The 10,943-nt window shown below is 52.8% G+C and overlaps 1 protein-coding gene across 1 annotated transcript; it reads left to right on the top strand.

Annotated features, from left to right (window-relative positions):
• The first annotated feature begins 2,494 nt into the window (after positions 1-2,494).
• On the top strand, positions 2,495-10,781 carry Kirrel2 (kirre like nephrin family adhesion molecule 2). The gene is made up of 15 exons (XM_046448002.2): positions 2,495-2,813; positions 3,021-3,170; positions 3,728-3,877; positions 4,044-4,204; positions 4,603-4,753; positions 5,003-5,108; positions 5,190-5,338; positions 5,602-5,729; positions 5,814-5,946; positions 6,230-6,330; positions 6,476-6,695; positions 7,413-7,517; positions 7,794-7,894; positions 8,378-8,443; positions 9,585-10,781. Exons 1-15 carry the CDS (start codon positions 2,762-2,764, stop codon positions 9,918-9,920), a joined length of 2,109 nt encoding a protein of 702 aa, XP_046303958.1. The 5' UTR covers positions 2,495-2,761; the 3' UTR covers positions 9,921-10,781.
• Positions 10,782-10,943: the final 162 nt, after the last annotated feature.

Here is a 10,943-nt window from a genome sequence, read left to right as displayed (position 1 = left end):
AAGTTACCTGTGTGTGCATGAGGGTGTGAGAGCATGCCTGTATGTGTGAGCATGTGTGTGAGAGGAAGGAAGCCAAGAGTGAATTGTGATTTGTGAAGGTGTGTGCCGAGTGTGTGACTGGGTCAGAGTGTCTTTTGTGTGAGTGTGTAGGGTTCAGGACAGTCAGAACAGTGCAAGGAAAAGATGAGTCCAAATCTGCCAGCCTTTAGTGTGGATGACCTTTAGCAAAGACGCCGTGAACTTCTTTCTGTCTCCATTCCTACCATTCCCCCATCTCTTCCTCCCTTCCCTGTGTGTCTTAGTCCCTTTCTTTATCCATCATGATTTATCTTTATCTCTTTGAAACGTCTCTCTCTTTCTCTCTCTCTCTCATAGTTAAATCTCAGTCAACCTTTTATTAACTATTCCACTGTCTTTCTAAGCCTGTTTATTTTTTTAAAATTTTTTTTCTGTCTCTGTTCTCAGCTCTCGCTGCTCCTACCTCACATTCAGTTTCTCATACCTCAGGAACTCAATAAATATTTGTTCTCAGTGAATCTTCCTGCCTGTGCCTCTTTCTCTTATTAGTTTCTCCAGCTCTGAGTCCTGATTCTCACATCCCTGAATTTTATAACCATATGCTAACTGGCCCGCCCTCCCCACCCCAGTGTGTACATACACACTCGCATGGGATAAGCTCCTTCTGTCTGCTTATCTCTTGCAGGAATTACAACGGTTCATGTTTCTTCCCCCTCCCTGTGACCCCCTATCTGATCCTCCTCCAGGAACAAGGCAAGGCATCTGGCCTGAGCTGGGGCAGCTCCACCCTTGATGCACCCTGTGGTTTTTCTCCCCTGCTTTCCATTATTGACTCCTTGCCCTCCTCCCACACTCCCTTTCCCAACTGCCCCCCACACCTCCTGGGAATTGGGCTGGATGCAGACCTGGGAGGGTCTGTCTGAGGCCCTCACCAGATGGTGTCCCTGGAGGTCAGGGTGCAGAGCTGTCAGTTGCTGGGACCTTTAATTAGCACAAATCTTCTACCTTCCACCTTGGCTGTTTTCCTTCTCTGCATGCTCCAGGGACCTCAGGCTCTCCATTTTTCCATGCCTATGACCCCAGAGAGCCAGGAAGGGGAAGCGATGTCAGGTGTCTGGAAAAACAGTCTCATCACCTGACTTCCTCCCCAAGACTCAGGAGTCCTAGATCTGAGCCTATCCTAATTCAACATCCATGCCCTGGATCCACAACCATGAAGCCAGGAATTCATGCCCCCAGAATTAGGAGTCTGGGCCCCCAGGACCCTCCTCTCTTGGACCCAGCAGTTCAGGCTCCCAGCCCCTCTCTCCAAGGACCCAGGAGTTCAGGTCTCCAATCCTACCGCCTCCCTCCCCCCACGGGACTTCGGACAGATGTTTCTGTCTGTAGCTTTTCAAATCCTCCTGGGTCCGTATGGGGATGGGAGAGAGACTGTGGTTAAATCCACTGATTCTAAGACTTAAGACCAGATATTTGATCATCACCCAATTGCACCATGCTGCTTGCCTCAAAGCACCGGGAGTTCAGGTCATCAGAGATCTCGACCACCAGTCCCTACAGTCCTGGAAATCCAAGCCCCTGCCATTTAGGGAGGCTGGAGTCTAAGAGCCCAGGAGCAACTGAGAATCTCAATGTGGACCTCAATCCCTACAGGTCCACAGATGTCAGATCCGGGGTCCCACCTCTCCAGACCCTAGCCCCCCGCAATAAGCTCAGGGTTCCTCCCACCTGCTCGGCCAGCTGCGCAGCGTGGGAACGCCCCAGCTGGGCTTCATGGAGCCGTCAGTACAAGCTGCGCAGTTCCCAGCCTCCCCGCCTGTCCCATCCCGGGCACCGCCGCCTCCCAGCCGTCGCCTGGCAACCAAGGCCCAGGGGCCCGGCCCCCGCGGAATGGGGAGAGGGGCTGGGCCCGGACTGCGGGGTCTTGGGAAAGGAGAGACTGGAGGCCTGGACTCCTGGGTTTTAGAGTGTGCTACGGTTTGCAGCAATAACAAGGCAGCAGAGCGATATTTTTGAGGAGTTGTGTGATGTGGGGAGCCGAAGCCCCTTTCTTAGGGGTCCCAGCTGACCCTCCCGCACCCGGGTGCCCTCTCCGCGACCCGAAGACCCACGAGAGTCCTGGGCCCCGCCTCCCCAGGGCGCGGAAACTGGCGAGGCCCCAGGGGCTCCCGTTTATAGCTCGGTTTCCACTCATCACAGTCCCTGCAGGACCCGGGCTGAGCAAGTTTCTTCCACTCTTTGCCTTTTCTCCTCCTGCTCCTGCTCCTCCTCCTCCTCACCACCCGCTCCCAGGACTCTCCCCAAAGCCGGCAGGACGCAGGTGTCCACTCCAGGCAGGACCCCCTTCTTGCACCCAGGTGTTCCGGCTCCCAGACCCCAATTAGGCTGCCCCCGCCCCCGCCCCGCGCCTGTTTCCTCGGAGCCCAGACCGCGGGAGTTTCTCAATGGGAAGAGGGCGGTTCTCCCAGGGGGCGGGCGGGGGCGGAGCCAGCGGGATCAGGCCCTCTTGGGGTCTCCGAGAGACCCAGCGCGCGGATCCCGCAGGCGCTTCAGAGCTTCAGAGGCTGCGGATGAGCAAAGTTGGAGGACTTCAGGCCAGAAGCAGGGGACCTCCAGTCTGGGGCGAAGAGTAGGGTGCAAGGGGGGTTCCCCTCCAGGCTGAGGAGAGATCCGCAACTAAGGAAATTGGAGCGAAGCCAGTGCAACAGCAAGTCTTGTGGACCTTGGGGGACACACACTCAGGATGCTGGTCCCCGCCCTCCTCGTCCTCCTCTTCTGCTTTAGAGGGCGTGCAGGTACCCAAGACGGGAGCGGACGAAAATGGGGAGGATTTTTGCCGACAACGGCTTTGGGGCTGGGACTCCTGGGTCTGAGGGAGGAGAATTCTGGAAGCTGGATTTCAGAATCCGAAGAGCGAGCAGGTTGGGAACTGGATCCCTGGGTCCTGAGTGAGGGAGTTCTTTAATGTGCTAAGCTCAGATCTGCTGTCCCCATTCTCCTAGGCCGGTCGCCCCATTTCCTGAAACAGCCTGAGGACCTGGTGGTGCTGCTGGGGGAGGAAGCCCGGTTGCCCTGTGTTCTGGGCGCATACAGGGGTCTCGTTCAGTGGACTAAGGATGGGCTGGCTCTAGGGGGAGAAAGGGACCTGCCAGGTGAGGCTGTCCTCTACTCAGGGAGCACTAGAACTAGAGTGGGACTACTGGGCTTGGGCTGTATCTGAAGTTTCTATTATGACGTTTTCAAGTTTGGGAAATTGATGGGATCAGGTAAACACTGGGAGTCCTGGTTATTGAGATGCTTCTTTGGGGGTGACTCATAGAGTTTGGGATTATTATTTTTTGCTGTAAAATATTATAAAAGTGCAGTAAACATAAATGGACAAGCTGTCAAATAATTATAGACAGTCATGTAACCAATAACTTGGGTCCCCCAAATGCCCCTTATTCCTTTCCACTATCATAGCCCAGAAGTAGACTCTAACCTTATGTTTATAGCAATCATTTTCTTGTTTTCCTTGCTGATTTTATCACTCCCACAATTTCAGTGACTCTGCATTGGGAATGGGGTTTATTTCTCTGGGTCTACTGCATACTTTTTAAGTGTCTAACCATGGAATGTGTGGGCCATTTTTTGGTGTGGTATGTTTGGGGATGAAGACCAGAGGTCAAGAGCTCAAACCATGGTGTGACTGCCTTTTCCCTGACTTCAGGGTGGTCTCGGTACTGGATATCTGGGAATGCAGCCAGTGGCCAACATGACCTCCACATTAGGCCAGTGGAGCTAGAGGATGAAGCATCGTATGAATGTCAGGCTACACAAGCAGGTCTTCGATCACGACCAGCCCAACTGCACGTACTGGGTGAGGATCCAGCCTGCTTGTCCTTAAGAGCTGGGGGCGAGGGTTGCAGCCAGTACTAGCTAGGAGTATTGGAATTCAGAAAGACCAGGAAAGTGGTTGGTTGGAGCTGAGAAGATGAGGGTCTCTTGGCCCAGGATCCACTTCTGATCTAAGATCTACCATACAGTGCCCCCAGAAGCCCCCCAGGTGCTGGGCGGCCCCTCTGTGTCTCTGGTTGTTGGAGTTCCTGCAAATCTGACCTGTCAGAGCCATGGAGATGCCCGCCCCATCCCTGAGCTGCTATGGTTTCGAGATGGTGTCCGGCTGGAGGGGACCACCTTCCACCAGGTCAGATCCAAATCCTTTTGCTGGTCCTTGCCTATTCAGTGAAACTTAGGGTCCACTTTGATCATTCACCCAGAGTACAGGGCAGGGGAGGGCAAGAATTCAAAGGTTAGGACCCTTGGAATGTGATTCAAGATAAGAACTCTAAGGCCAGAACACCTGGATTCAGATCCTGACTCAGTCACTTGCTAACTGATTGATATTGAGTATGTTATTTAACCTCTCTGACCCTCAGTTTCTTTATCTGTACAATGGGATTAATAGTAAGTACCTTATAGGATAATTATGAGGATTGAATAAAATAATACCTGTAAATGCCTAGGAGTGTGCCTGACACATAGTAAGCACTACCATTTATATAAGGGATAGACGAAATCATTATTATTATCCATAACCTCTAGAACCTGCTGAAGGAAGGAACCACTGGGTCAGTGGAGAGCATTTTATTCTTGACCCCTTCCAGCCATGATGATGGAGCCACCTTAGTCTGCCGAGCCAGGAGCCAGGCCTTGCCTACAGGGAGAGATACAGCTATCACACTGAGCCTGCAGTGTGAGTTCAGTTGGCCCTGGGGAAGAGGGGTGGGACCTAGATTCCTGGATCTGATATAGCAGGAGAGGACAGAAAAACAGCTCATTGGAGAGTTGGGAACTGGAAGCCCAGACTGCTGGCTCAAAGAAAGGAGGGAAGTACAGATTCAGCTTAGTGGGTTAGAGGGTCTGGGGACTGGACTCCTACCTAGGTCAGCAATGAAGGTGTTCCAGGTCTTTGCCCACTCTGACCATTGTCCCATCCTTATAGACCCCCCAGTGGTGACTCTGTCTGCTGAGCCACAGACTGTGCAGGAGGGAGAGAAGGTCACTTTCCTGTGTCAGGCTACAGCCCAACCTCCTGTCACCGGCTACAGGTGAGTAGGAAGACTACCTCTCTCCAGCCAGAGCACCGTTTGGGGAGGGCTGAGACATTAACAATACCATCATCTCTGCAGGTGGGCAAAGGGAGGTTCTCCGGTGCTTGGGGCCCGAGGACCAAGGTTGGAGGTGGTGGCCGACGCCTCATTCCTGACCGAGCCAGTGTCCTGCGAGGTCAGCAACGCCGTGGGTAGCGCCAACCGCAGCACCGCGCTGGACGTGCTGTGTGAGCAGGGGCGGGGCCGTGGGTGTGGCCAAAGCGGCGAGTGGCTGTAGCGCGCGGTGGGAAGGCCTGGGGCTAAAAAGAGCATATAGGCAGGATTGGGCTGGGTTAGTGCCAAAGTGGGGCAGGGGCGGGTCAGGGGCGTGTAAAACGTGGACAATTTGTGGGTGTACTTAGGCCCTTGAATATGCGTTTCCGAGAGGCTGATCCCAAACCAGGGGCTTATCCTGCCCCAGCCATGTGACCCCCTTCTCTTCCTCCTCCAGTTGGGCCGATTCTGAAGGCAAAGCCAGAACCCATGTCCGTGGACGTGGGGGAGGACGCCTCCTTCAGCTGTGCCTGGCGCGGGAACCCCCTCCCACGGGTAACCTGGACCCGCCGCGGGGGCGCGCAGGTGAAGTTCGATAGGGAGCCTGTAGTTGGCATGGGCCGGGCTTCCTCGCAAAGTCCCACCCCTGATGCCCTTTCACTGTCCCAGGTGCTGAGCTCTGGGCCCACGCTGCGTCTTCAGTCGGTTGGACCCGAGGATGCAGGCGACTATCTGTGCCGGGCTGAGCCGGGGCTGTTGGGCCTGGGGGGCGGCACAGCCGAGGCTAGGCTGACCGTGAATGGTGAGCAAGAGGGACTTTCTAGAGATCGGGAGGGTCATGGGATAGGAAGTGGTCAAAGGGGGTGAGGTCTAAAGGGAGTGGGCATGACCTTGAAAGTTTTGTAGATGGGGGCGTGGGGATTGCAGGCCATTCTGTTGAAAGGGAGACTTTTGAGAGTAGGTTGAGGGGCGTGGACTGCCTGGTTGGGGTTAGCTGGGAGTGCTCAGGCCTGGTCTTCCTTGATTCAGAATCGGCTCTGGGGAGGGCGAGACCTCTCCTGAGTGGTCCACAATCTGCATTCCAGCTCCCCCGGTAGTGATGGCCCTGCACTCTGCACCCGCCTTCCTCAGGGGCCCTGCTCGCCTCCAGTGTCTAGTGTTTTCCTCTCCAGCCCCAGAAGCTGTGGTAAGGAAGAGTTCTCCTACCTTGACCTGCCCAGCCACACCCCTGAAGCTGCTGTGACTTTTTCTGACTTTCCCAGCATCCCACCCACTTCTTCCCTCCCTCCCCAGTCTCTTCAGTGATCTCTCTCATTACTTTGTGTCCCCAGGTTTGGTCTTGGGATGAAGGCTTCTTAGAGGCAGGGTCAAGAGGCAGGTTCCTGGTGGAGACCTTCCCAGCCCCAGAGAGCTACCGGGGACAAGGTCCAGGCTTGATCTCTGTGCTGCACATTTCCGGGACCCAGGAGTCCGACTTCAGCAGTGGCTTCAACTGCAGTGCCCGAAACCGACTGGGTGAGGGAGGCACCCGGATCCGCCTGGGTCGTAGAGGTGAGACACTGGCTCAAAGACCCCCAAATCTGGGGATTTCAATCCCCAGGAATGCCAGGATTCCCAGAGTAGAGCCGCCAAAGAATAAGATCACCAAATGTAGAGAGCACGAAACATTGGGGACCTCAAAACTATGGGTTCCTTGAATCCTAAGACCCCCAAACAATAAATTCCCTCAAGTACAGAACCTAAACCAAAAGACTCCTTGTACTTAAGAACTCCAAAAAAAGGAGAGCCCACAAATGTAGGAAATTATAAAATAAAAGATTCCTCAAACTCTGACTCTCTAAAGCCCAGGAGTTTAAACTCACACACTCTGAGACCTTTCAGACCTCAGATTCATGAGTTCATAAGTCCAAAACTAAGTGCACCCTGTAATCCCAACAGCTTGGGAGACTGAGGCAGGAGGATCACAAGTTCAAAGCCAACCTCAGTAACTTAGTGAGACCCTAAGCAACTCAGTAAGACCCTGTCTCTAAATAAAATGCAAAAAAAAAAAGGCTGGGGATGTGGCTCAGTGGTAAGTGCCCCTGGGTTCAATCCCCAGTGCCCCAAAAAACCCCCAAAAAAACAAAAAACAAAACAAAAAAGAAACACCTTGGATATTCCCAGACTCGATGGACTTTTGAACCCAGAGATCTCAAGCCTGAGCCTTGAGCCCCAGTTTCCCTGTTGTTCTTCAGTCTTTTGTCAGCATGCCCCTTCTCCTCCCTGCAGACTTGCTGCCTACTGTGCAGTTGGTGGCTGGGGTAGCTGCTACAGCCACAACCATCCTTATTGTCATTACTGGGGTGGCCCTCTGCTGCTGGCGCCACAGCAAGGGTGAGTGCCTGATCCAGTCTCCAGTCCCCAAGCCCCCAGCCCCACACATTCCCTGCCCACTGACTGTTGGCCCTGGGACTTACCCCTGCACAGTTTGGTTCTCCTCAGCTTTTCACATTGTCCTCAGTGTCACCACCCACTTCCAAGACAAGGTTATTATGGGCTCCCAGACTCCCCACCCAATCTACCCCAGTCCACTCTGTTATGGCATATTGATCCCCACAAACTGTGATTCTGCCCATCACTCACCTCAGCCTCCCACTGTTGGGGCTGCAGCCTCTTTCTCCAAGCAAAAGAACTTGGTGCAAATCCCAGGAAGCAGTGATGGCTCCAGTTCAAGGGGCCCAGAGGAGGAGACAGGCAGCGGTGAGGTACAGGTAAGATGAAAGGGTCCCAGACCTGACTGTGCTTCCAGACCCCAATAATAACCTAGTCCAACCCACAAACTCAAATACTGCCCCAGGGGCTGGGGATGTGGCTCAAGCGGTAGCGCGCTCGCCTGGCATGCGTGCGGCCCGGTTTCGATCCTCAGCACCACATACAAACAAGGATGTTGTGTCCGCCGAAAACTAAAACATAAATATTAAAAAAATTCTCCCCCCCTTCTCTATTTAAAAAAAAATATTGCCCCAGTCCTAACAGTGATCCTAGACCCAAATGCACCCGCAGTCCACATATGCCCCTGACCGTATCATTTCCTAGGCCCAATATATCCCCTGGCCTCTTGTCCTGAGTCCAGATTCCTGTTCCCAAGTGACACTGTGGCCTGGCCTCCACTGGCTGGCTGAAGGTCTTTGGGATCTGGAATTGGGTCAGGAGGCTCCTCTAACCACTCCCTCTCACTATTTTCCATACCCCAGGGCCCCATTGTGCACACAGACCATAGTGACCTAGTTCTGGATGAGGAAGGGGCGCTGGACACCAAGGTGAGGAACGGGAGGGTGCGGGGTGGGGGGCTTCTTCACTGTGTCTATAACTCTTTCCCTGCTTCTGTCTCCTCCATTTTCATTCTGTCTCCTCTAGACCTGGGATCTATCACTTGTGCAGCTCTAATTTGCACTATTTGTTGATTCCACTTATCTGCCCCAGCCTTAGTCTCCAGCTTGAGTCCTGACCAGACATCCTTTCCCCCATCACAGTCATGTTTCAGGCCTTCTGGATGTCTCTCCTTGGTTATCCATGGTCTTCCCAGGCCCCTTCCACCCACTAGGTCCCATACTAGCTTCGCATCTCCCCAAACCTATCCCACCTTTGGGATCCCACCTCAGGACAGCCCTGTTGGTTCCAGCCCCAGTCCCCACCCTCCCCATCGTTTTCCTCTGCACTTAGCCTGAAACCCTCCACCTTCCTACATCCATCTAATTCCCTCCTTTATTCCTCCAGTCTCAGCCCAGATTTTGCCTATTCTAGGAAGCTCATGCTTTTCTCATCACAGCCCGGTTATTCTGCCTGCAATTTTTCCATCACAGCCATAACCACTTTGTCCTGGGCTTTCCTGTCACAGCATGATCACTTTGCCAAAGGGTCCCCTGTCAGCCCCAGTCACTGCCTGTTCTTTTCCTAGTCACATCTCTGACCTCTCTGGGCTCTGCTCTATCTGGGGGTTTGTCATTCCCTCTTGGCCTGAAATCTCCATGAAGACCAGGTCCAGGCCTCCTCTGGACATGTCTCCAGAGTGGCCCAGGGCATGATATAAAATCAAAGCCCAGGGGCTATTAGGCAGATGAATGAATGGCTGTCCTTCCCTCTGCCCCCTCCTCTGCACCACTACCCTCCCCTCAGTAGGCCTGTTCCTCTGTCTCTGTCTCATTCTTTTTTGTCCCTGTCTCTATCTTTCTCTGCTGGTCTCCTGTCCCTTTGTCTTTGTGGCTATTTTTGTGTCTCGCTTTGTCTCTCTGCCAGTTTTTATGTCTGTCTCTCTGTCTCTGGGTCTTTTCCTGCTCCTGCTTCTGTCTTTTCGTGTCTCTGTAGGTCTGGAATCTATCTCAGTCTGTCTGTCCATCCTTGATCCTCACTTCCCTGTACTTTTATATGTGTTACCAATCCAAGTCCCACTTGTCCCCTCAGGACCCAACCAACGGTTACTACAAGGTGCGAGGGGTCAGTGTGAGCCTGAGCCTTGGTGAAGCTCCAGGAGGAGGCCTCTTCCTGCCACCCTCCTCCCCCCTTGGACTTCCAGGGACCCCTACCTTCTATGACTTCAACCCACACCTGGACATGGTTCCCCCCTGCAGACTGTACAGAGCCCGGGCAGGTTATCTCACCACACCGCATCCCCGAGCTTTCACCAACTACATCCAACCCACACCCTTTGGACCCCCAGAGCTGGCGTCCGGGACTCCCCCCTTCCCGTATGCTGCCTTCCCCATGCCAAGCCACCCACGTCTCCAGACTCATGTGTGACATCTCCAACTGAAGAGTCCTGGGATTTTCAACTTGCCATAATGGGTTGTTCTGATTTCTGAGGGACCAGAACAGGATGACAGCCTTATTCCTCCAAAGTTGAATATCAAGTGGGGGGAAGGATCATTACAATTATCAGGATCATTTATACACAGTGAACTCAGCCAAAGCAAATGCCCCAAGTGGAAGCAATATGGCCATTGTGGTGCCCACCTATTCTGCGGTGTAAAAGGTATTCAAGGGTTTAGGAATGTAGGTCAGTGGTCGAGAACTTGCCTAGTCTGAAAGAGGCCCTGGGTTCAATCCCCAGTAACACACACATACACACACACACACACACACACAAAGATATTCAAGATGCAACCCTTTGCAGAGGTTGAGGACAGAGGGTGATAAAAGTTAGGGGCAGGAATGGAAGTAATTTCTAGTTACTGAGGAAATATACTTCAAGATGACGACTTGCATTGAGAAGAAAGATAGTATAGGGCAGATCAAGATGGAAGACATAATCCAGGCATGGTGGCACATGCTTGTAATTCCAACCACCTCTGAAGCTTAGCAAGGCCCCTTTGTAAAAATAAAAAAGACTGCTAATGTAACTAAATGGAAAAGTGCTCCTGGGTTCAATCCCCAGTACCACCACCAAGGGGGGAAAAAAGACACTCTCACTGTGTCCTGGCTTTCCCTGAAAGCACTTTATTTAGCCAATAGAAGTGCAGCCATCTTGATTCCTTCCACCTTCCTTAAAGACTCAGAAAGAGCTGAACTCAAACAGTGGGGATAGGGTGAGAACTATCATTGTGGAGATGAAGGAGACTCTGGGGATAAGAATATTTATGTTTATTTATAAAAAAAGAAAGCCAAACAGGCAAGCATGTCTGGAAGATTTTCCTGGTATTATTACTTTTCTTCTTCAAGGAAGAGGTCTATCAAATGTGTTCTAAGGGTCTTCCTCTACCGTAGCCTGTGAGGTGACTGTAGGAGCCAAAACTCTGAGCCACCTCTCAGTCCCTTGCTACCTGT

Source organism: Marmota monax, unplaced genomic scaffold (genome assembly GCF_021218885.2).
Source record: "Marmota monax isolate L192 unplaced genomic scaffold, Marmota_monax_Labrador192_F-V1.1 WCK01_AAM20220418_F8-fsc00101, whole genome shotgun sequence".
NCBI classification, from domain to species: Eukaryota; Metazoa; Chordata; class Mammalia; order Rodentia; family Sciuridae; genus Marmota; species Marmota monax.
Note: the sequence above shows the minus strand (reverse complement) of the source record. Positions and strands in the feature narration are given on the sequence as shown.